This window comes from Crinia signifera, chromosome 3, assembly GCF_055691185.1.
Source record: "Crinia signifera chromosome 3, ASM5569118v1, whole genome shotgun sequence".
NCBI classification, from domain to species: Eukaryota; Metazoa; Chordata; class Amphibia; order Anura; family Myobatrachidae; genus Crinia; species Crinia signifera.
This window is the reverse complement of record NC_139219.1, coordinates 317580226-317606611: the sequence shown is the minus strand read 5'-3', so window position 1 is coordinate 317606611 and position 26386 is coordinate 317580226. Positions and strand designations below refer to the sequence as shown.

The 26386-nt window shown below is 44.1% G+C and overlaps 1 protein-coding gene and 2 pseudogenes across 1 annotated transcript in view; 2 read left to right on the top strand and 1 right to left on the bottom strand.

Annotated features, from left to right (window-relative positions):
- The window catches only part of LOC146064825 (cytochrome P450 2K4-like), a 28782-nt gene extending 9772 nt beyond the window's left edge, over positions 1-19010 (top strand). Inside the window, exons 4-10 of the mRNA XM_083178727.1 lie at positions 1428-1577; positions 5777-5937; positions 8476-8652; positions 10052-10193; positions 12115-12299; positions 15294-15435; positions 17361-19010. Of these exons, the coding sequence (XP_083034853.1) occupies positions 1428-1577; positions 5777-5937; positions 8476-8652; positions 10052-10193; positions 12115-12299; positions 15294-15435; positions 17361-17539 (1136 nt within the window). The 3' untranslated portion in view covers positions 17540-19010. The remainder of the gene's footprint in view (positions 1-1427; positions 1578-5776; positions 5938-8475; positions 8653-10051; positions 10194-12114; positions 12300-15293; positions 15436-17360) is intronic.
- Positions 19011-23744: 4734 nt separating this feature from the next.
- On the bottom strand, positions 23745-23863 carry LOC146064983 (5S ribosomal RNA; annotated as a pseudogene).
- A 2040-nt stretch (positions 23864-25903) lies between these two features.
- Positions 25904-26022, top strand: LOC146064971 (5S ribosomal RNA; annotated as a pseudogene).
- Positions 26023-26386: the final 364 nt, after the last annotated feature.

Here is a 26386-nt window from a genome sequence, read left to right as displayed (position 1 = left end):
CACAGATTGCTAATGATAGAAAATGCAAATCAGGCAATTAGGGAAAGGTCGGCCAAGCTCCAGTACTAAGGAGGGGGCGTGGTCACCATGCAGAGGGTGGGGCGTGGACACTCCCGTGTAAAAAATAAAATAAATGAGAGGGAGTGAAATGACAGGCTGTCGCTGCACACTGCACTGTGCAGCATGTGCTAAGCTGGGGAGAGTTTCTGTGGTGTGGTGGCAGCCTGTAATCTCTCTCCACTGCCCAGCTCCCTGCAACGGGGGAGGAGGACCCCGGCCCCTTCAGCAGATTTGGGCTTTGGTAAAAAAGTACCCCTTGGTGCCACTGGACCTTCTAACGTGACCCATTCCCGGACAGAAAAAATGCTCTGTTTCTGGACTTCCTTCCTAGTGGCAGGATGCGGCACAGTCCAAAATTCAAAGAGGAGCAACCTTTTTCATGTTGATCTATAGCTTGTCCACCTAATGCATGTCAACCTTTTTTCATGTGTCGACCAATAGTGGTCGACCTATTCACTGTGGTCCCTATGACCCATACCCATTTAGGTGAAATATAGAGTAATATAATATAAATCAGTACGGATGGTGTAATGGTTAGAATTACAGCCTCACAGTGCTGAGGTCATGGGTTCCATTCCCATCATGGCCCTAACTGTGCAGAGCTTGTACATTCTCCCCGTGCTTGTGTGGGTACTCCGGTCCACACGGCGGGGGGGGCAGGCAGCGTGGTCCATGGGGCGGGCAGCGGGCAGTTCCTAGTGGCAGGGTCCGGCCAGCTGGTGCTGGCTGGAGGCAGGCAGCTCATAGTGGCGGGCAGCCGGGTCTGTCCGAGCAGCAACGGTGGCCAGGAGCTTGTAGCAGCATTTTGCCAGGCTGCGGGGTGGGATGCGGCTGCTGAATATTTTGAAATGACTGGCTGGACGTGGAATGGCTGAGAGAATTTGCTCAGTCAATCAGATGGGAGGCCACTGATTGGCTGAGAGAATTATCTCAGCCAATCAGTGTCCGGTCAGTACACAAGTGTTTGAGGCAGATGTTATTCTCAATGAAGTTCAAAGATATTGGGAATCGCTATTATGACCAGTACTCTGATTCAGTATAGCACTGTCACATATATACAGAGACGTAAGTCTGGGAGGCAATGGAGTCATCTGGCGCCGGGCTCCTCCTCCCTAGGGGGCACCTCTCCTCCCCTGCAGGTTTGAATCAGTTCATTGAAAGCTGTTGATATCGTTTCTGTGGCTGGCTCCCCCTCCTAACATAATTTTTGCAAGCCTCCCAACCTGTATAAGAACCCATGACCTGTCTTACTGAAGACAGACACCTTACTGATTGAGCTATTTGGGGGGCACCAATATTTATCTTGCCTCCGGGCAACTGGGGTGAACTTACGCCACTGCATATATTTATATATCTATTCTATACAGGCATCATCTTTGCTAACGGCGAGAACTGGAAAGTGATGAGACGATTTACTATATCAAAATTACGGGACTTTGGAATGGGCAAGAAAAGTATAGAAAACAAGATCATTGAGGAGGCCGCTTACTTATCACAGACTATTAAATCCTATGGAGGTGAGTTACTTTGTAATCTCTACAAGAACACAGATTACAGATCACTGTAGGAATTTTGGGGGTCTGAATCGATGGTGGGGTTTGCCTAGTGGCAGCATTTACACCCCCACTAGGCTGCAAATATACACAGATTAGCAAACAGATTTGAATTATTCCCTAATTGCTGTATGTGTATACACCTCACAAACTAATGAAATTATTGTAATGCTTTTATTAATTTGAACTGTATTATGTGATATTTTGTTAAGGATTTTTTTCTCTCATTTTCGCTTATTCCATCCTTTAATAATACATACCTCCCAACATTTGTCCTCTCTGAAGAGGGACACTTGGGTGGCTCCCCAGAAAAGGGGCAGGGCCTATAAAAAAGGGGTGTTGCCTCACGGATGCCACATCCACAGACAACACACCCCTGTTTTTCATCACTACAGAGGCATGGCCAGCGCTGCGAAAGGTGCTGGACAGGGTCCCAGCCCCTTTGCATCTCTGAATTTCTACATGCGCACAGTTTATATTTCTGGCAGGCAGGGGGGACTCCCAACTGCCCCACCCACCGCGGGACACTTCCAGCCCCAAACAGGAAGGTGGGACTGTCCCAAAAAATCAGAAAGGTCCCGCAAAAAGCTGGACAGTTGGGAGGTATGATATTATTCTATTTCTGTATAGATTCTGTATCTTCTATCTCATGTATTTCATTTTGTGCACCTTATCTCCAATAACACAGTTTTTACATCTAAAAGCATCAATTTCAGTATTTTTGTGCATCTATCAATTTTACCATGGGGGCAGCCATTTTGTGGGTAGAAGCATTTTAATTTATTTTTTAAAATTTTAACAAAAAAAAAACATCCCTCACTTGTTTGGTTTTGGTTTTGTGTCTCTACTTTTTTAAATGCTACAAACTGCTAATCTCATGTAAATTGAGCCTATTTTTGTTCCTTCAGATTTATTAACCTCAACAGAATTAATTTCCAGTCATTTCTAGTCAGTTTTGGCAACTTGACATCTTCTGAAATAAAGAAGAGGGATGGGGGAAATGGAGTGTCAGTCGCACTGGTCTGATCTGAATGTGGGAAAAACCGTTTTCCCATTTTAAACATAGAACCTCATTGTCATTGTAGGGAATATCACAATTTTAGACTGAGGCGTGCTACCACCGGACAGGAAAAAACATATAGAATGGGGTTTATAGAGAAAGCAAGTCTCTTATGTGATGCACTTTCAAGAAGCTAATATTTAGAGAATAAAAATTAACCTTTAATTCGTTATTTAAGATGCGAAGTATTTAAAAACATACATACAACATGTAACAATTAAGGACAGTTTAAAAAGGATATAATTATCCTGACGTGGCAGAGGAAAGAATGTCTTATACTGTGTTACAATTACTGGGTATAGTAGCAGAGATAGGGACCGTGCCACTCCGCTTCGTTTAGTATAGAAATTCAGATGTTATGATTTTTAGTAACCGTTTGACAGCTAAAGTGTTAAGGAGCAGACACGGTCGGCGTCCCGGCCGTTCTGGTCCTGCACTGATTGCTTTTATTGCAGATAGAGGCAAATATTATCTTTCTTCATATATTGGAAGTGTGCGGATAATTCCGCTTCAGATATAATCCTACTACTGCAGATGACACAGGAAGCGCCGGCCGTAGCCTGTATAAGCGCTTCTCATTGAAAGGGTGCACACAAACTTTGACAGCGCTGTAAGCACGGACGGAGATGAATGATCTCCTCCGTGCAGTCAGCGCCCGGTCTGGCAGAGGTCTGCCCTGTGGTGCGGATTCGTTATCACGCACTCTCTGTGAGCTCACTGATGTGAGTCACTGGCGGCGTCAGCTGTAAGCAGATAGACGCGCGTCTATCTGCTTACAGCTGACGCCGCCAGTGACTCACAACGGCCGGGACGCCGTCCGTGTCTGCTCCTTAACACTTTAGCTGTCAAACGGTTACTAAAAATCATAACATCTGAATTTCTATACTAAACGAAGCGGAGTGGCACGGTCCCTATCTCTGCTACTATACCCAGTAATTGTAACACAGTATAAGACATTCCTTCCTCTGCCACGTCAGGATAATTATATCCTTTTTAAACTGTCCTTAATTGTTACATGTTGTATGTATGTTTTTAAATACTTCGCATCTTAAATAACGAATTAAAGGTTAATTTTTATTCTCTAAATATTAGCTTCTTGAAAGTGCATCACATAAGAGACTTGCTTTCTCTATAAACCCCATTCCATCTTCTGAAATAGTTTTTATCCACTTTAGGCCAAAAGGTTACACCGAGCTAACTGGCTGACTAAGATCAGCGAGAGCAGGGGGCAGTACACACACGTGTAGGGATGCCAGTCCCGGGGCATTTTTTTTCAATACTGGAAATCGGGATTGAAAATGCCTGGGATCGGCATTAGATTTGCGCATGTGGTGTTTTTTTGGGCCAAATCCCAGGATCCTGCCTATCCCGATCCCAGGATTGGCCACCCTACACACGTGGCAGTTCAACTTCAAACATGGCACATTTAGGAAACAGAGTGACACTGCAGTGGCAGACAGGACGATCAGTTTAGTAAACTATATGACCCTATAGAAAGTATATTTTAATTATTCAAGAACTAGATCCGAGGCTAATGGGAATGGGTTATGTATGGTGTGGAAGGCAAGTAAAGGTGAGTAAAGTTGGAATGTTTGATTTCTTGTTAATTTTATTTAGATATTTAGTATTAATGATTGAAAATGATTTTCCTCTTTAATGACCTTTTCTCTCCTCAGTTGGTGAAAAGATATAAGGATTGACTAGTTAGTTAGTTAACTTTTTGATTGATTAAAATATTTTATGATGAAGAAAACGAGTTAGTATGTCCAGTAGATCATCAATGAACCTGGTTTTCGACAGTTAATTGAGGACCTGTATCTCTGCAATCAAATACCATCTTACAGATTAAGCCGTTTTCGTTCAGCTCGACAATCCCCACCTCGGTGCTTCATTCGCTGAGATGGGAACGCACGAGCGTCTCACGCTAGAACTTCCCATTGTCGTTCCATCTATAAATCTATTTGACCAGAATAATGATTCCTCACCTGCCTGGGTGGTTAAAAAATTGCTCATTATTGGCCCATAAAATGCAATTTTATCCACAAACCATGTGTGTACAAGCGGTACTGGTCAAACTAAATTTTTGCAAAAGCTCATTCACAATAGGCTACTTTCTGCATCACCGGCTTCACTAAAATACAAATGAAGACTTTCCTGATAATTTGTAATGTCTGATAATTCATGTAACATTGTGAGAGCAATCCCACTGGGTGAATTTGAACACAGCCCATGTTTTGCACACACAATAAACTTGGTGGTTCAGATTTTGAAAAAAATATTAGGCATGCAGGAGATACTGTCGGTGGCCCGAATAAAAAAATCTGAATATTTTTGGCATTCATTCCATAACCGCTTATAGAAGATTGCAGCAGCTGCAAGAACAGTTTCAAATGCCATACTACCAACTAAAGCAAGAAGAATTAACCAGGTGGACTTGCAACCATTATATGCATTAACCAATGCATCAAAACCTACTCAAGCAGCTATGACATAGGGTGAGGAGGGAGAATGTACCTTACTCCACACACTCTGCTTTACGCAAACTATTGAAACCATTTGAAGTAGCAGCTAATATAAATGTGGCACAAAACTCATGTTCATAAAAATCAGCAACAAATTCTATGAGGAAGACCTTTGCCACCCAATGCTATAAAGTACAGATACTTTTGTAATGATCGATTCCCATGTAGGCAATTTAATATGTTTTTGGAAGTAAACTTTCTCTTTATAAGAGGTGATTTTTTTTTGTTTGCCCTTGAGCACCAGCTTTTGTTGATGTTGAATCACTACATATTAATGTCGCTATCATCATGACTGGCAGCAGTCACAGCACTAGTACTTGGTTGCTGCTCCTGCTCTCCTATCAACCAATTTAGACCCATATCAACTTTGTGGTTATACTGTATCTATATTTTAGTCTGTTCCTCCGTGATAGGTGACTCAGAGAATGAGCACTGACCTATATTGTACCAATGTTACACTAATATGCATAGTAAGCACTCAGTGAGTTCTAGTGTTTATAAAGGTGAGGATAACAATAATTTGATGGTTTATATCCCCCCTATCAATATTGGTAATAACTTGTATATTTATTCATTTCTAGGAAAACCGTTTGATAACTTGAGCATCATTAATACAGCTGTAGCCAATATAATAGTGTCCATACTGCTGAATCGCAGATTTGAATATGATGATCCAACTATTCTGAAGCTCATGTACTTAATTAACGGCAATATAAAACTCATGGGGAAACCTATTGTCATGGTAAGTGTAAAATAATATTGCTGTTTCAAAGGTTTGGGTGACTTAAGCTGCTTTGTATGTATAAGGGGGGAGGGGGGCTAGACCGTACAGTCACATTCTGTTTCCAAACATAAAGAGAGTTTCTACCATGCTGAGACTTATAGTTCCACACAGAAAGAAGATGAAAATTGCATTTGCCATTCCATTTCCATAGTTATTTGTATTTTTATTCTGTTTCCTAAATATATACATGTATAATAATAAAAATGGCAATATCAAACTGTAACCAGCCTCCAGGAGCAGCCATCATCTCCGTTAATGCGGTTCATGCCACTGGGGTGATGGAACAGAGACCTCTTTGAGGTCACGCCCCTTTTTATTAGGCCATGCCAATATATATTAGGCCATGGCGCTTTTCGGACGGCTGCATCCAAGGCACTGAGGGAGTAATGCAGACTGTGCACCATTTGACACAACACCGGTGATGGTTTTGCCCACAGTAAGCTCCAGAGAGTGCAAAATATTATTTTGACCCTCAGGGTCTGTGGAAAAACCCACGTTAAGTGCACTGTATGGGGCTACCTCATATATATGGCTTGTACGAGTTAGCCCTGGATTTACTGTGTAGGGGATTTGCATAATAATTGAATAGCTCCAGGTGTGAAACTGTAGCTATAGGCCTCAATACACTTATGCGATTTGGACTGCTTTTACCCAGTTCTGATGGATCTGGTTGAGAAATTGGGTGACACTGGCCCAAATCGCATGTGTTTGACATCTGATCCGATGCTCGGCCTTGTACGCATCAGATCGGAGTCAGAGGTTGGACTACATCACATGCAGAAGGACCGCATGTGATTCGTCACATGAGATCTTACCTCCTGGGAAGGTCCCAGGAAGCTCAAGAGGGATCGGATGGCCGCACACTCAATAACTACACTGGCCCCAGAGCCAGGCTGGCCATCTGGCAGTTCTGGCAAATGCCAGAGGGGCCGATGGCCTGGTGGGCTGATTTTTTCCTGTAAGTGAAGGCTCCGCCTCTCGGTCAGTGCACAGACAGAGCCGCTGGACTTGCGGCGGGTCTGCCGGCTCTCTCTGTGCGCCGCTGAGGTCCAGGAGAGGGGAATCACACGACGGTATTGCCTCCTCTCCTGCAAACCGGGAGAGCAGTGCATGTGTGCACTGGTATGCGCGTGCCTGGCATGTGCGCAACAAAAGTCACGCATGTGCACAAATGCCAGGGCCAATTCGGCGGCCCAGTCTGTCACTGGCCACCCCTATTTATTGTAGAAACTTATAGATGAAAACTGATTGGTTGCTATGGGCAACTTCTTCACCTTATCTCTAAGGTTTGATACATCTCCATTAACTGACTATGGGGTCTATGAACTGTTGGGCAGATGTATTTTTTCTGCATGTATTGTGCAGTTATAATGCTTACTGCTGATAACAACGCAGAAATATATTAACATTTCAGATGCCAAAGTGGGGTAGTGATAACTCCTCACTCCGGCGATCACTGACAGCCCCCCCCCCCCAAAAAAAAGCATATCAGCCTAGTGCTGATAGCATTGTGTGTCTCTCCCCCAGCCAGGGGAAAGACACACTTCCACTTCCCACATTCATACATGGGGGAGTCAGGACAGGATTAAGGGGGGCACAAGGGATCAGTACCCCTCTCCATGGGGGTGGGGTAGTGCTGTAGCTTCACCTATCTGCCAATGTGACAATGATTAATGGTGCTGAACATCGGGACCCAAGGCACACTGACTACACAAGTGTGAAGTTCATTACTGCTAGTTGACTAAGTCCCATGAGATTTTGCACAAGAGGTCAGAGGCTGAGAGGCTTGTGCTGAGCTCTGCTTGGTGGAGCTCATTACATGCTTCTCAGACCCATGGAGAACAACAGTAGCAGCAGCCTCATTATGGGAGGGTTTTTAATCAGAGGCAGCGCTGAGCCTGTCAGGGCTCCTACAGAGTAAGGTACAGAGGGACAAACACAGGCTTTCTATGTGGTAAATATTAATATTAATCCCCCCTCGACCTAGTTTATACTGCCTTTACTCTGTGTTTTAACAGTGTAAAATTCTCCTGTGCAGTTTGCGGCGAGTAATGACAATTGGGAGGGGTCCCCCCTGTCTAAAGTGCCCTGGCCCCCCGAAGCCTTAATCCAGCCCGGGGGGGGGGGGGGGGTAGCAGTATCAGCATACATAACTGCAATTATTCCACGACAAAATGTATTTCAAGCTTGGGGAGATATAAAGGAGACAGAGAGAGAGAGATCAGCCAGCTCCTAACTATAAACTCAGCCTACATAATGCAAATACATTTTGCCCTTTCTTGCAATAATGGCACTAAACTATCCAAAACTATGCTTTGAATACAACAATGTTACAAGACATCGTAATAGGGTACATTGTAATGTAATAGGGTAAATATAATAGGGTCCAAGTTGTCGGATGTGCAGGATTTTGGCCGAGAATGCTCAAATTTTTATTTTTTAAGAAGTAATTATTTACAAGGCATGTTTACTTGACATTGCATTGTTCTTCCATAGCTGTACAACAGCTTCCCCGCGGTGATGGAATGGGTGCCGGGCGCTCACCACACAGTTTTTGAAAACATAAGAACGTTACATAACTTCATACGAGCGACATTTAAAAAACAGAAGGAAGAACTGGATGTGAACGACCAGAGGAATCTGATTGATGCGTTCCTGGCTAAGCAGATGGAGGTATAAATGACATCTTCATTTTTACATGATTTGGCTTTAATCACCCATAAGTATATATGTATGTAATAGCATTAAACCCTTCATTTAAAGGCCTGATTAGCATGGTTGAGCGCTAATCGGCCAACTGCTCATGCACCATGATTGTCCGGTACGTAGCCAAAGTACTTTTCCAACTATGTTCAGATTATTTATTTGCAAAGTGAAAGTTAAGGACTGTTTGGGGGATGTAAAGTGGAACGCAGCTAGAACACTGGTGTGTTGCAAAGTTTTTCGGATGTGTCTCCTACATCGGCAAACATTGGGGGTCATTCTGGTTGGCTCGCTAAGCAGCGGTAGTTCACTGCTTAGCGAGCCTTCTCAGGGACGACGCACCCACTAAGCATCTCTAGGCATTTGCCTAGGGCGCCAGCCTCTGGAGGGCGGCACTTTGAAGTGCTGTATGGAAGCGGCGGCCGTTGCACCCCCGTGGAGCCAGGTGACCGTTCCCCTAGTGTCTCTCTCCAACCTCCCTCCCCCCCCCTCCAGACGGGGTCAGAGGTGCACGAAGCTGCTCAGTGCTGCTGCGGGGAGGAGGGGGTCAAGTGTAGGGAGAAGCTGGCCAGTGCCGCACCAACGCCCCCCCGTGGATCACTGCAAAGTGCATACGGCGCCTGAAACCCCCCCAAAAGCTGTGCCCGCCTGCCTTGCCCGCCTGCCGTGGGTGGTTGACGTATTGTGACATCAGTCAACCTCCCCTGGAAAGGCAGGTGCCCCCCTGCGTTTGCATGGGGACGTCCAGCATTTTCCTGGGTGCAGCCAGCGTTTTGGTGGGTATGCCCGGGAAACACAGGGTGTAAGCATGAAAACACCCCTTGCCCGCCTCCATCCCGCCCACCCCCCTAACCATGTGCGAGAGCGACGGAGTCTATGCAAATCTCCAAGGGACCCGCACAGAATATGCAAATACATATCTAAGGCTGGGGCCCATCTACTGTATATGCATCTGTAAAAGGAACAGGAGTGGATGCTCTTTGGGGGTGTAACATTTTTTATGGTGTTTCTGGGCTCCACTACGGAACAATTGGGGATATTTTTGATATTCAGTTGACTATGATTAAATGTCCGCTTCATGGAGGTTGTGTGGTACGTGCTCAGCCTCAGTGGGGAGGGAAGGGGTGGGCAGGGCACTGGAGCAGGGGAACGCCCAAGCGCAGGAGTGTCGATGCCTGTATTGGGTGGGTGGTTGACATCACAAGACGTCAGACCCGCCTCGAATATGACCAACTCTGGCCATGATAAAAGTCAGTCAGCGACTATTGAAAAATTTTTTGCCTGTGTGGATGCATGCTAGTTAGGGGAGTCAGATGTTAAATCCATGTAAGCAGGATGCAGTTAGTGATGTTATTTTCCTGTTGTCCAGGGGAAGCCAGAATCCACCTTGTATTACCACAATGACAACCTGACTGTACTTATGGCGGATCTATTTGGTGCGGGAATGGAGACGACCTCAACCACTCTGCGATGGGGCTTCCTGCTCATGATGAAATATCCAGCTATACAAAGTGAGAAATATATATAAATATTTAATGTTGGTTATACATTGTGAGAGAAAACTCCTCATCAAACAATTGTCCGACATAACCATATACAGTAATATACTAATGGGATTAACTATAGTGGGTGCAAGGAGGGCCACTCCTGTGGGGCTCAGAGGCCTAGGAGGTCTGGACCCAGGTTATAAATTTGAACACCAATTTCCCAGATTTGTCAGCTAAGCAATTGGGTCTGATCATTTGCCCAGCCTGTCAGTGAGAGAAGTGTGTAGTGCAGGGGTTCCCAATCTTTTTTGATTCAGGGCACCCTAGAGAATCAGAATTTTTTTCACGGCACCCCTAGGTCCAAAAAAAAATATTAAGATTGGGTTTATATGCGATTCTTAGCGGCAGTTATGTGGTAAAGGGCAGGATTTGCTTCTGTTTGCACACATTCTATCATTGGCAGCCACCAGCACTGGTTTTGCTCATAAATAATTAACCATTAATAATTTGAGTTGGTCCTGCACCACCAAGCCGCGGCACCCCTGCATGTGTCCTGAGGCACCCCTGGGAGCCAAGGCACACAGTTTGGGAACCACTGGTGTAGTGGGTGTAATAACGGTAAGGGGGCATTGTAATGCGACATAATTTGAATTGGATGCCTCTGTTTTTTGGCTCAATGTGACCTGGAGTACATTCTTATGTGCCATAATTTAATGTGGATGACACTATAAATGTACATTATATGAACATGGGCATTGTAATGTGACACAATATGAAATGGAGTAACTATAGTGTGCGGCATAATACGAACTAGGGGCACTGTATGTCATAATGGGAATAGGGGGTGCTGGCTGTGTGGTTTAATGTGTACTGGCAGCCCTACAATGGGGCTAATACGGATGTGGTTGGTGCAGCTATCACTGCTATGTCTTGCAGTGATAGCAATACTGTTAATAACTGCAGCATGCAACCTTTTGATGTGTCTTTTCCATGTCAAAGACACATTATACTTGTGTCGATCTTTTGTCAATGCCAACCTGTGCACATAGACCTTCTTCTGTTACCCTAATGACTGCTGACCTAGATGTTGTCTGTGTGCTATACCATTTTAGAAATTTAGGGTTTGGTCCCCTGGTAATTACAGCAGGGCTGCCATCGGGGGGGTGGGGGGGGCTGATGGGACTACAGTTCCAGGCAGAAAGAGTGTCCAAGACTGAGGTCTATTACGTATACAGATGGATCCACGCTCACCTATCCTACCTATGGCGTTTGGCTCACCATCTCGCAAGAGTGCGCCTAGTCACACTGCACCAAATAAGTTGCACGCGGCTTGGCGTTTGGCGAATGCCATTACCAGATGAATGCAATACCAGTGATCATCCACCACTTTTTTAAATTCATCACTGCGCATGCGTTAGATGTAGCGAAAGAATCCGAATTGTATGTTCGTGAAGTGTCCATTGAAATGCACAAAGAACTACTTTACATTACTGTACTGTTTAGTATGTTAGTAGCTTGTGTGTCCCATTCCAAGCAAACGGGTCGATGTGGCACAAAAAGATAACCTACTGTACAGTACAGTATTAAGCTGGCAACAGTATAGGTTCCACATGTGTAAGGGCGCTGCTTTCCGTGCATCTCATTACGCTATACTGGTTCAACACAGATTTACGCTACAGCAGGAATGGCATACAGTATGAGCAGGTCAGACTCAATCACAGAAGGGGTTAAAAAAATGACTTCCAGGTGTCAGCCAGGGCTTTATGGGAGCCCACAACTATGGAGCTAGCAATAGTATAGGTTCCACATGTGTAAGGGCACTGCTGTCCGTGCGTCTCATTACGCTACGCTGGTTGAACACAGATGGTTGGCCTGGAAAACCACTGATCTGGGCTATGAATATGTGACATGAATTACACTTTCAGTAATATCTCTTTTCTGACAGAAAAAGTGCAGAATGAAATTGAGAGAGTGGTCGGTTCCGCTCAGCCTCAGATAGAGCACAGGAAGCAGATGCCGTACACTGACGCCGTTGTCCATGAAATTCAGCGCTATGGTGATATCATACCGGGCAGTGCCCCACATGCAACTTCTCAAGATGTCACATTCAGAGGCTACTTTATTCCAAAGGTGAGACTTATATTTGCAAGAGAAAATCATAGGGACATCGGACCTGGTTCAGGTTAGCAAAGCAAAAAACACACAACTGGGTAAATCCATGTTACACTGCAGGTGGGGTAACAAGGTTGAATGAGGCCCAGTAAGGGTTCAGTAAGGAACGTTTGCTAGAATTAAGCAATTCAAAATAAACACACTGCATCTGTTTACCATTACACTAATGTACCCTTACTGTGCTTGTCTGACATAATACCTCCCTCTACCTTTCCCAGTCCTCTTGTCCAGGTGGTAACAGGTATAAGTATTAAGGTGCCCATACACTTATCCAATTTAGCTCGATTCCGACAGATCGAGCCTAAGAAATTGACTCAAATTGGATGTGTTTGACACCTCATTCAACCCGATGCACGGTCCTGTGAGCATTGGGCCGGAACCCATCAGCTTTTTAGTACCCACGATGTGTTGGTCTGTTCCGTAGGTGTGTGCCAGTGGTGAAGTACCGCTGGCACACACCTATGCGAAGAAACAGGCAGCGTGGGTGCCGCGTGGGTCCCGGGCTACAGTGGACAGGACATGTGTTTCGCTGGATGCGCTTCTTCAAGCTGGGTCAGCTTGAAGAAGCGCATCCAGCGAAACGCGTGTCCTGTCCATGGTAACGCTAGAGAGTAGACTGTTAGTTAGTGCGGGAAATTTATTGTCCATCATGTACCCTTAACTCACCAGGCTGTTTTCCTAACTGAGTGGGCATATGTAAATGTCTTGCTAGTGGATAGTCTCATCCAGTAAAGGAATATCAGAGCACAGTGTCAATATAACTTGCATAATATCAGGATCAATGCCACAACATACTGTATTACACTGCTATAGCCACATTTGTCCAGCAGATGCCACTGTTGTAATATGCTCTCTGATATAGAGACATCTCCATTAGAACATTGTATCTCAACTCTCCGGGCACACAGCCAGATTGGAGAGAATTGCTACAAACTAATTAATTGTCTGTCTTCAAACCTAGACAGTGTTTCAATTTAAGACCCCAATTGTACTATATGGGGATGAGCCCAATAAACTACTATAGCCAATCTAGGCAATCACTAAAAGTTTAATTGGGTCAATAACACTAGGTTGAATCCACTGAAGACAAACACCACTCCAAACAGTTTGGTGGGGAATATACCCCTGTATACACCAATCGCTACTACACCCAGTCACCTCTACCTACATTTTAAATATTTAAATCACATTTCTTTCTCTATTATCACCATATGTGTGTGTATGTATGTCAATGTAATCTTTTAACCCCTTATTTTGCTACCGTGTGGGTGTCTCCGTATCCATTTCATGTTTAATAAAGATAAAAGGAGCCCCCACTACTTTTAAGTAAAAATTCTCAAAGAAGTATAATCAATATAAAAATTTCAATATCAATAAGGAGTGCATCCACAACAAACTCTTTTTATTTTTGTTTTCTTCTTGTCCAGAACGTTTAGGATAGCACCCCCCACTGGTGTAAATGAACACACAGTGGGTTATTGCCCACAAATTGAGGGCATAAGTGCCATAGTGTGTGCAGAATTCCAAAATCCCTTGTGTCCCCTGGAGATGGTGGAGCAGGGGCTGGGTGCTAAAGTCCTGTGACATCAGCCACCCACCCTGTGAAAGCTTCGGCATGCCTGCATTCACATGGGGACACCCAGCATTTTTCTGGGCGCACCCACCATTTTTGTAGGAACACCCCTGTCCGCACCGCTGTGTGCGAACACCTTGGCAACTGTGACAGTTGCCGAAAAGCATTTGCACTGTGGCCCTGCGCACGTATATTTGACTATATGCAGAGCCACACCAATGGTCCCCTGACCGAATGTGGCTCTGAACGAGCTAACGTGAATCAGACCCATTGTAACTGTAGACATCCTCACTGCATCCCTTAAATCTGCATCAGCTCTAATGTATGCTTGATCCAATTCAAAATGCAGCCAACTACAGATTTATCCCTCTTCATCATTACCCGATGCGTACACATGTGCACACCCATTGCGGCAACGACTACACCCCAGGGTGCCCTGGCACACATTTTGGGAACCACTGGCATAATGCATTTACAATGGTGCAATTTGGTGCAGCTGGGTGTGGGTATACGCTTGTTTTGGGGTTCCGTGTGTTTGTGTACTCATTATTTACTTTGGCGTGTTTTAGGTTGGAGACACCCTGGTTCTGTTGTGTTCTGTGTCTGCGACTGGGTCGCACTCCCTATCCTTGGCCAGGTGCCGCTAGGCAGGGTGTTCCTCCCAGATAGCGCATGTTCGCTAGATCTCCTCTTGGCACTACCTCTGATGGTCGCCGTAGTCTTGTCACCACTTAAAACCTGGTTGCATCGGGGTTGGAGTGGGCTTAACTCACTCCTTCAAATGCAGCGACTACAGGAGAAGCCTAGCTACCCGCAGACTACAGTCACCTGTACGAGGAGGTCAACAGAGTCAGCCTAGGGCATGACATGGCCATCCTAAACAGGGGTCCCAGCGGTGGGTTCACACCCAAAACCCTAACACACACATGCTCGCAAAAGTGTACACTAGTTGTGGCAAAACCAGTTTCACCCATAAAATGAGCCGCTGTTTGTGCAACAAACTATTGGCCAAGTAAGTTAGATGTATAAAATTGGCTTTCTAAACAATAAAAACATGCTCCAATTCTAGTTTCAAATTCTGATTGGTCAATTACTTAATTGGCATATGTATGTGATCACCAGACAAAAAACAGGACCCCCTGTGATCTGCGCATATTCGCATATGTGCACACCACCATCGACGGAAAACTTCCTGAATCATGCCCAAGATCTGGCCAATTTGCCAATCCACATTTCTGGTCATATTGGCTACAGACCTTTAAACCCTCCCATTGCACAACTGGTTCTGCCTATAAGTGAGCTCCACATATTCTGTTTATAACATTGTATAGTAGTTTTGTCCCATAATGGGCAGGTTCTAAATGGCTTTTTCTACCCAGGGGACCACTGTGGTGCCTTTTCTGACCTCGGCACTGAGGGACAAAGCCTACTTTGAGAAGCCAGATGAGTTTTACCCAGAACATTTTCTCACCCCAGAAGGACATTTCAAGAAGAATGAAGCCTTCATACCGTTCTCACTGGGTAATGCTAAATCCAAACTCATTTTGATGACAATCTCAATGTTGGGTAGGGCTTGGGAATCCAGATATTCTGTACTTATGGCCTGTCGGGTCCTTGGTCAGTATTAATGTATGACAAAGAAAGGCTAGGCATGTGAGACAGTAAAACCACAATTCCAACATTTGTAGGAAGTTATTTTTCCCATTGGAATTTTACTATTAGCTATAGGAAGTTTTTTCTTTTTAGTGCACTTTAATACATAAGAATATTGTCACCATTTCTCATTGCATATGTGTTATAATGAATTAATAATTAATATACATTTAAATAAATCATTAATTAACATTAATGTAGAATATAGGGCACACATGGATACACAGCTACCATCCTGTTTGATTCATTCAAATGCTTAGCAGCTACTAGACCCTGAAGTATAGGTACAGGGCGGCCACAAAACAGAGTGAAAGCATAGTACAAATTCAAATCTGAGTGACATTATTTAATGTTTTATTTATTAGCAGTTACTTAAATAGTGCACATGTATTCTGCAGCGCTTTGCAGAGAATATATGAACATTCACATCAGTCCCTGCCCCAGTGGAGCTTACAATCTATATTCTCTACCACATGTACACGCACACAGACATTCTAGGGTTATTTTTGTTGGGAGCCATTTAACCTACCAGTATATTTTTGGATAGTAGGAGGAAACCCCTGGAAGGAACAGTTAGGGCCATGGTGGGAATCAAAACCATGACCTCAGTGCTGTGAGGCAGTAATGCTGATTAATACACAGTGCTGTACTATCATGTAGTAATGGTATAGAGCTGGGATGGGGAACCTTTTGAGGTCCAAGGGCCATTTGCATTGAGGCATAATGCCTCGGGGGCCATTAAAAAAAAAAAAAGAAACTTACAAATCATTCAGCGGCAGCCGTCCCACGTTCCGGCGGCTGCTGCAGGTTACGAGTCGCCGGTCTGTGTGGTCCGGCGGCTGTGCAGGGAGTCTCATACAGGGGAAATCTCGCGAGAGGTCGGTAGCTCTTGCGAGATTTCGCCTGTACTTGACTCGCTGTACAGCTGTCGGGCGGGTGGGCGGGCCGCACAAACCGGCTCTGGGGGACGTATATGGCCCGCGGGCCGGAGGTTCCCCACCGCTGGTATAGAGCATAGAAATGTTCATGTATAAATGTTTAAATTTTTTTCATAGAACTGACCAAATAGGAAGTCTTTTGTGTAAGTCTTACTTAAGAAACAAGGAAGCTATTAGGAATTCCCACGTGTGAGTGACATCTTTAAAGGAGTTTGGGTCATAATTGGCGTTAGAAGTGGGATTCTTAGTAAAGCTAATTTCAACTTTCCCAAATCACATCATAACAAAAGAGCATATTTGCTGTAAGTTCTTATAATGTCACCACCGGGCCTCAGAAACAGCAGGTTCAGGTGTTGTAATTCTGTGACATTGTGGAGCAAACTAACAATTTCTTATTTCAAAATCAGCACAATCCAATTCTGCAATGAATTTAGGAAGCTGAATAACAAACATATCCCAGTTTTACACTTACCCTACATGCATTGGTGATATACAGTATTTAGCAGGAATTACAGTAGCTACTTAATGATTTTTGACCTCTAAAAAGGCTATTGTCACTCCCTCGGCCAAGTCAACGACTACATATTCCACAAGTGAAGGTTTATCTGCTCTAAAGTTTTGCCTCATGTTCCAAAGGGCTACAAAGTGAATATTGAGAACCCATTCAGCCTAAGCATCTGTGTATATCTCCATGACTTCATATAAAATGAGCAACTAGGAACTATTTACTCAGCAGACGGCTCCCCTGGGTAGCAAACCATGAGCCATCATACGGTTGGATTCCACAAGGACCCGTGTTGGCCAGTAACTACTTCTGTAGCTGGTGTTAATGTTTCCTATTTCTGTTTGCCGCAGGTAAAAGAAGCTGTGCTGGGGAAAACCTGGCCAATATGGAGTTGTTCCTGTTCTTTACAACCCTGCTGCAGAACTTCACCTTCCAGGCACCTCCCGGAGCTACAGTGGACCTCACACCTGCGTTGGGAGCTACTAACGCCCCACAGTCTTATGATACTTGTGCTATACCCCGCAGCTAGAAGAACACAAGCTAATCCGAAAGCCCTCTCAGTGTTGTTTAGTATGAAAAGGAAAAATATTCATACAGTAGTTTATAAGGTTTTTGGTATTTCTTTTCCCAGGTTGCAGCTACTGAATTTGGAATTAGTGCTTTCGCTTGGGATGGATAAATGTTAATTAAAATGGATAGTACGGATTGTTGAGCAGTCTACTCTCCTTCATTCATGATATTGAGAAAACATCTAGCAATGTGTACAGTATGTTCCAAAATACAGTGGTAAAGGGATGACTCAAAGAGCAAAATATGAATGCGTCATGGACCCCTTTGCTTCTACTTTGGGTAATCTGATTAATTTGGAGATTGAATGGAATGAGGATACCTTGATAATTAATAAAGTATCCAAATGTGTCTGTAATGTTGGTATCACAGATTCTACTGTTGTAGAAAGGTAAGAGCATTTTACGGGTAACTATAGGTTACTTTGGGGCTTGTATATTCATTTTCATGTACTTGTGTTATATTTTTCATGTTTCATTATGTTGCATACTTAATAGATAATATTTGATGATTATTACATGTGATCGTCAAGTATTTTTTCTTTTTTGTGTGATTTTGTTTGTTTCACCCTAATTTACCACAATCAGCGGACACATGTATCCTTGCACTTTACAGTATAACTGGAGTTCAATCATAGTCCACGTAGATAGTAATTAAAGCGAGTGTTAGGAAAACATGTAAAAAAAGCCTAAAAAACAAACTTTTGTCAACTATTGTCATGTGGACCTCTTGTACCTGTCGTCCTTTCATCTGTCCACCTTTTGAACCCATCAACTATTGACTTCCAACCTAGATACTGTCAACATTTCATTGATGGACCAGTCAAAATTTAGTGATAATATGATATATTTCCCTAGATAAGGTAACATCGCTATCCTGTTGTTGTCTCAGTGTTTTAAATAGAGCGGTTCGCTAATCCGATACTATTCTATCCAACTGAATGTGTCCGTATATAAGGATGGCAAACTAGGGATTTTGTAGGTTGGGTCACTGTGAACATCCTGTAAACAGCATAAATACCTTAATGGCATATGTTAACTATGGAAAGCAGGACAGTGGGGGGGGGATCAGTGGCAAGCATGTGGGAACAAACATCAGTGGTCAGCGGTGTGAGGGCACTGGCATCTGGCATACAGGCACTGCCAAGCAGGTGATAAGTGGCAGGGGGGGCACCGCCGGACCGGGAGGTCAGCAGCTAGCAGGCACCTGCGGATGGGCAACAGCGGGTGAGCAGCGGGCGGCCAGTGGGAGGCGGCTGTGCAATGGCCAGCCTCCCCTGCCTGGGTCAAAAAACATGTGTAAGAAGGGTTTCCACACGTGTTTTACCTGCTAAAAACCCTGCTTATGTACTGGGAGATAAAACCTTGGTCACTAGACCCCGGTTGTTTACCTTGTCACCATTTGCACTGACAAAAATCCCGTGGTACACATTCATGTGCAAAAACTATGGATTTTTGGGTTGGTGGAAAAGGGGTATTAGACTCTAATAAATAACCATACACACAACAAGAGCCGATGTTAAATTTGATCATCAATTTTTTCATATAAAAAACTGTTTGTGGTTGCAAGTAGAAAGCGAGCAAGCCAGACTACCTGAGAGATACCATATACTCCAATAGCAGCCTTTATACACACAACAGTGCCAACATGGGTTCCACCTAATCTCTCTTATGAAGCCTTATAGATTAACCACCCTGTCTCCACCCAGTCCTGTCGCTGACCTCCGTATTTGGTAAATGCTCTCCTGAGAGAATACCAGAGTTAGCACGGAATCATGTCTGATATGAATCTCACTGCTGCCGCCAGGAAACCAAACAATAAGGAGGATGGGTATAGGTTTGAAGAAAAGGCCTCAATCAGAGGTAGGGACCCTAATATAGAACCCTAACTCAAAGCTCTTCTGCTTCCCTTTTACCCATTGGTTAACTAATCCAATAAACCTCCAATACATCTCCAAGTGCCTCGGGATTTAACCCCTATCAGGCCAAATCTCCTTCTGTCAGCATACTGTAGTTGAATACAATATAATACAATTTAAAACAATGTCACTATTGTCACTATTCAGGCTCCAACTATATCTAGCCTATCTTTAGCAATGTCCCATCCAGTGCATACAGGAAATCAGCAGTGGCGGCTGGCCAGGTCAGTTAGTAATGGGGTGAGATGCGGTTGAGGTAAAGTAATATGGTAGCTGAGCTGACAAAAGCGGATTAAGGCCAGGATGTATTAAACGAAAATTTTCAAATGTATCAACGCGGGACCGCCACATTTTCGATGCTTATGGGCTTCTTCCTGCATCTTCCGCTGACATCCGCCGACCCCTGCACCACCCCCTCACCTGCTGTCCAGGCAACCTGCTGGTGTGCTGCCGGACCCAGTGACATCCTCCTCCCTAGCAACAGGACTTTCCCTTCCGTGTGCAGGGAGGAGGAGCTTAGGAGTTTCTTTTTGCAGCAGGATGCTGCCAGACGTGGAAGGTGACAGGGACCCGCGGTCACCCTCTCATCCAGTGTTGGCGGTTTGACAAAGGTCAGCTCTTTTCACAGGGCTGTCCTTTGTGATAGTGATCTTATATGTTATTACAAATTGAATTAGAATCGTTGTAATGCAGGGCGGGATGTATTTCGCATTGTTATTACATTCGGCCCCAAGGGGAAACATGTTTTGTAACCCGCTGTTCTACTGACTCCCCGTATATGTCCCATTGTCACCTCAGAAATGTTTGGACACACACAGTGGCTTCATCCGTGGTATGTAGGCAGTCAGGTTACTGTAAATGTTACACAGGTATCAGGCCTACTTCCAAAAGACCTAGAGTCTGCTTCAGATTTGTACGCAATGCCGATGTTCACGCAGTTGGGCATTTATCAGTATACTGTGCTGGCGCTCAGGTACTCTATCGATGACACCTGCAATCAGCTTCAAAAATATCGGGCTATGGATCGTTGCATGGAGGTGGGCCCCAAGCCGGTATCTTGCCTGGGGCACCATAAGGTCTAAATCCAACTCTGCCTCTGCCACCATGCCACTTCCACCCAGTATATGTCACTCTGCCACCCTGTGTATCTCCCTCTGTCACCCCATGTACTGTATGTCACCCTGTGTATGTGCTTCTGCCACGATCCTTTAAGTGAGATCACGCCTCTTTTTTGTGAGCACGTCCGCCTTAGTCATGCCAAAAATGTACCTAGTACCACCACACTGCCCCTTTCCTATATGATGTTGACCCCCCACCCCCTATCATTTTCTTCTGGATACTCCCCCGATCACAACGCGCACAATTCAATACAATGTCAATAAATCATTTTCTCAAATTGTATTATTTTTTTTTTTAAATCTTTTAAAGTATTAAATTCACTTCACAAGAAAGTTAAATATCTTTATTGGGCTATAATTGTAAATATAATTGCACCACATTCAAATAGTTAAAAGAAAAATCCTTCTACCTTTTCTCTAGTAAGAAATGGTGTTTACCCCGCGCTCTGTGCTCTCTTGAAGTCCCAAAATGTTATATAACTTGCTTCACATTTGTGCCACGTTTTTCTGGTCTATGACACAGTTTGTAAATGTTACAAGGCAGTGACGTGCAGTGAGGTCATTGCCTGGGGAGGCACTGACCTCTCCGCACTGATATATAAATATCTACCTTTTGTTATTTTCATCATTATGACAAGGGAGGCACTGCCTCCACTGACTGCACGTCCCTGTTACAAGGACTTCCTTTTGTATAACATCCACAAGCTGTATATAACATACAGTATTACAATCATTTGATTGCAGTAGCTAAATGTGCCCATACACTGGTCCGATTCGGCCTGTTCGACAGATCGGGTTGATATATCGGCCAAAAAATCTGAGGTGTTTGACATCGGATCGGATCCATTTGGAGGAAAAATGGCGCTGCAGCTAACTTATATTTGCAGCCAAGACAGGAAGGGCGGCTGACGTCATGTGATATCAGCCGCCCACCCTTGTCAGGCATCGGCCCGTATGCATACCCATGGAAACGCCCAACATTTTCATGGGCATTCCCATGGCCCAGTGCCGCAACAGCCAATGACCACCCCCCGTCCCTCCCCAATGCGAACTTCGCAAAGGCCAGTTGCTGCCAGGGTTTGCACCTGAGCAGAAATGCTAATGCGCAAACCCTGACCATTGCGGCAGGGGCCGAAATCAGTTCACTGTGTGTGAACCAGAATTGGCCCCTTAATACGCATCTGAGCAATGTACTACAGTATGTAAAACTAACAGGGCCAGCGGCATTGTGGAGTTTTTAACATATTTTCACAGCATTAGTTTCTGGATTTCTGGACGGAGGCTGCAGGAGGGAGATTGAAAGATCTCTCCCCTGCCAGTATTCCTCCATAGGTATGGTGGCAAAGGCTTAAACCAGGGATCCCCACACAGTTCACATTTTTAAAGTTACCCTGCTAAATTAGCAGCGCTACATCAAATCAAATGTATTTATTTGTCACATACAAAGTCCTACATAGTACAATATGTAGTGAAATGCTTATTCAACTGTCCTACATTATGTTAGGGTAAGTAGATCGGCTGAGGAATAGTGTAGAGAAAGAGATTGTGTGGGGTAGGTCTAGTAGAAGGAAGGAAAGGCCCGGTACTAGAAGGTCTGGTTGAGGGCTCTAATGGCCTGCGGGAAGAAGCTCCTTCTCATTCGTTCTGTGTTTGCCTTCAATGAGCGGTAGCGTTTCCCTGATCGCAATAGGGAGAAGAGTCCATTGTTGGGATGGCTGAGGTCCTTCATTATCTTCCTGGTTTTGGTCCAGCATCGCTTGCTGTATATAGTGTCCAAATCTCGAAGCTCGATACGGATGGTACGCTTTGCCGATTGCACAACCCTCTGGAGAGCTTGTCTGTCCTTTTTGGTGCTGTTCCCAAACCAGGCCATGATATTTCCTGTCAGGATGCTCTCAATGGTGCAGGCATAGAAATTCTTTAGTACCCTTGAGGATAGTCTAAAGTCCTTCAGCCATCTAAGATGATAAAGATGTTGCCGGGCCTTTTTCGCCAGGGAGTTAACATGGCAGGACCATGTCAGGTCCTGCGTGATGTAGACACCTAGGTACCTGAAACTGTCTACTCTCTCCATCTGTATAAGGCTGCTCCTTACAAATAAATCACATTATGCTGATTCACAATTGTAAGGTCTCTCAGATCTGGCATTGAGGATAAAACCCTGTTTTGGGAAATGGCACATTCCAACACATTGAAGGCAAAATACCAATTTGTAACTTTTTTATTTTAAATGGAGCATTGTATATGAACATTAATTTATTATTATTTTTTTTAAATAACTGCTTTCGTCAGGCATCACATGACTTAATTATATCATACCTCAGATAAATTTTACAGCAAAAATACTTTGTTGATTGAATTAGTCTTGTTTTTTTAACAAATGTTGGGAACGGTTATGGGAACCAGGTTTACCCAAAGGAAAAGTGTATTTGTGGTTTGGCCTACGGAATGAATCTCATTCTTTACAGCAGATATATAGATTATTTATATTAATTTTCATTTCTATTTCACCATTTGCCGAATACACAAATTCTAATTCCATCAGCACTGTATCATATGTATCAACTATTTAGATGTCTAAAGCACCATACACACTAGAGGATTAAAAGATATTACTCGTAAAAGGGGCAAAATCATTTAACATATCCTGTAGTGTACACTGGGGTTTTGTCAAGGAAGACCTGACAAAGAGAGAAAAACGCTTTTTGGGCGCACTCCTTTTTTGTAAATTTACAAGTATTAGATGATTGTTTTAAGATATAACTTTTATTAAAGACTTTGTTAAAATAAGTGGCACTCTGAGTTCAAATAATTGAATAGGTTAAAAATGTAGTGTGGTCCTCAAACTATTATTGTTTAGGGAATAATAATTAGTATGTCACACTTTACTTTATCATTTATGCACTGAGTTTTTCAAAGGTACGATTACCAGTGAACATAGGCAGAGAAATGATTTAGTTCCCTTTATGGATCGATATAGTGTGCTGATATTGCACGATAGGTATACACAGTGGTTTACCACAAATAGGTCACAGCCTTATATAATAAATGGTTTCTAATAACAACCGTTCTCTCTAGCAGTCATGGGTACAGTGGTTAAATTGAGGCAACGGCTTGCTTCCCTTATACGTGTATTGCCACACCTGGTCTTCCCCAGGGGTCTCCCACCTGAGTACTGTCCCGGCCCTCCACTGCTTGGCTTCCAAGTTCGGAGAGGGTTTGGGCAAACCAGCGGGGTATGGTGGCAATACGTCAAAATTAATGCAAGGTGCTTCAATCAATTAGTACTGTTTGGCTGCAGATAGCGGTGGCGCATCAAACTGGGCCTTTTTTAGTGGCCTGATAATTTCACAAGGGGTTAATGGTAAATAGCTTATTGGAAATGCAGTTATATTGGCAGGTAGAGCACACTGGTACCGTAGAAAAAATAAATATGATATAATGGTTAACACCGATTGTGTCGACACAGTGTTTAATTTAAAGGAGAAAAATAATTATTATACAATGGTGGGGAGTAACAGTGTAAATAGTAAATTGTTTTTGGAGAGAAGAATTATATTAGTAGGTAGAACACATTGTTGCAAAAATCGTGCTTTGAAAGACTTGCTGTCTGTAGATAGAGTCAGTTCTTGGCCAGTATGAAGCACTGATTTAGAGCAGTTTGAGCAGGATACATAGACACATTGTTAATGGTTTTCTACAAATAGATACAATATTGATGAACTGCTCCTGATTGATCAAAGGAAAAGGGAGATACTGTAGCCAGAGTATGATAGCCGGCTTGCTGAAAAAAATAATAAATAGGGCTGACGCTGTGTTAGGATGGTTGACACACGATGTGTCGACACAATGTTCCCTGTGGTATAAAGTACAAAGTAGCGCCAAGTGGGGAATGATGTTAGAGCGAGCACTTCCCAAATGCAAATGCACATGGGAGTGTGCTCATGTACCTGCTGCCGCTGCCTGTGTTAGCGGCTGATGTCGGGACTCAGCGTGTTCGCGGCTTGCTGCGGTGAGCCTCGCGGTGTTGAGCCAGACCAGGAGATGTTAACAAGTGGTCTGCCGCTGACTGGCGGGGTGCGGGGAGATCCAAGGCGCAGGAAGCCGGACCTGCTTGTTGCTGTTGCTCCGTCGCGGTGATTGACGGCTGGTGGAGTCGCGGCTATAGCGCGTTGGTTACCGGTGATGGCCGGTGATTGCTAGAGAGGTAGGCTGGATGGGAACTGGCTGGACACGTGTTTCGCCTATGAGGCTTCTTCTAGCAGACGAAATGGCACTGCTAGAAGAAGCCTCATAGGCGAAACACGTGTCCAGCCAGTTCCCGTCCAGCCTACCTCTCTAGCAATCACCGGCCATCACCGGTAACCAACGCGATATAGCCGCGACTCCACCAGCCGTCAATCACTGCGACGGAGCAACAGCAACAAGCAGGTCCGGCTTCCTGCGCCTTGGATCTCCCCGCACCCCGCCAGTCAGCGGCAGACCACTTGTTAACATCTCCTGGTCTGGCTCAACACCGCGAGGCTCACCGCAGCAAGCCGCGGACACGCTGAGTCCCGAATCAGCCGCTAACACAGGCAGCGGCAGCTGGTACACGAGCACACTCCCCTGTGCATTTGCATTTGGGAAGTGCTCGCTCTAACATCATTCCCCACTTGTCGCTACTTTGTACTTTATACCACAGGGAACATTGTGTCGACACATCGTGTGTCAACCATCCTAACACAGCGTCAGCCCTATTTAATATTTTTTTCAGCAAGCCGGCTATCATACTCTGGCTACAGTATCTCCCTTTTCCTTTGATCAATCAGGAGCAGTTCATCAATATTGTATCTATTTGTAGAAAACCATTAACAATGTGTCTATGTATCCTGCTCAAACTGCTCTAAATCAGTGCTTCATACTTGCCAAGAACTGACTCTATCTACAGACAGCAAGTCTTTCACAGCACGATTTTTGCAACAATGTGTTCTACCTACTAATATAATTCTTCTCTCCAAAAACAATTTACTATTTACACTGTTACTCCCCACCATTGTATAATAATTATTTTTCTCCTTTAAATTAAACACTGTGTCGACACAATCGGTGTCAACCATTATATTATACTTATTTTTTCTACGGTACCAGTGTGCTCTACCTGCCAATATAACTGCATTTCCAATAAGCTATTTACCATTAACCCCTTGTGAAATTATCAGGCCATTAAAAAAGGCCCAGTTTGATGCGCCACCGCTATCTGCAGCCAAACAGTACTAATTGATTGAAGCACCTTGCATTAATTTTTACGTATTGCCACCATACCCCGCTGGTTTGCCCAAACCCTCTCCGAACTTGGAAGCCAAGCAGTGGAGGGCCGGGACAGTACTCAGGTGGGAGACCCCTGGGGAAGACCAGGTGTGGCAATACACGTATAAGGGAAGCAAGCCGTTGCCTCAATTTAACCACTGAACCCATGACTGCTAGAGAGAACTGTTGTTATTAGAAACCATTTATTATACAAGGCTGTGACCTATTTGTGGTAAACCACTGTGTATACCTATCGTGCAATATCAGCACACTATATCGATCCATAAAGGGAACCAAATCATTTCTCTGCCTATGTTCACTGGTAATCGTACCTTTGAAAAACTCAGTGCATAAATGATAAAGTAAAGTGTGACATACTAATTATTATTCCTTAAACAATAATAGTTTGAGGACCACACTACATTTTTAACCTATTCAATTATTTGAACTCAGAGTGCCACTTATTTTAACAAAGTCTTTAATA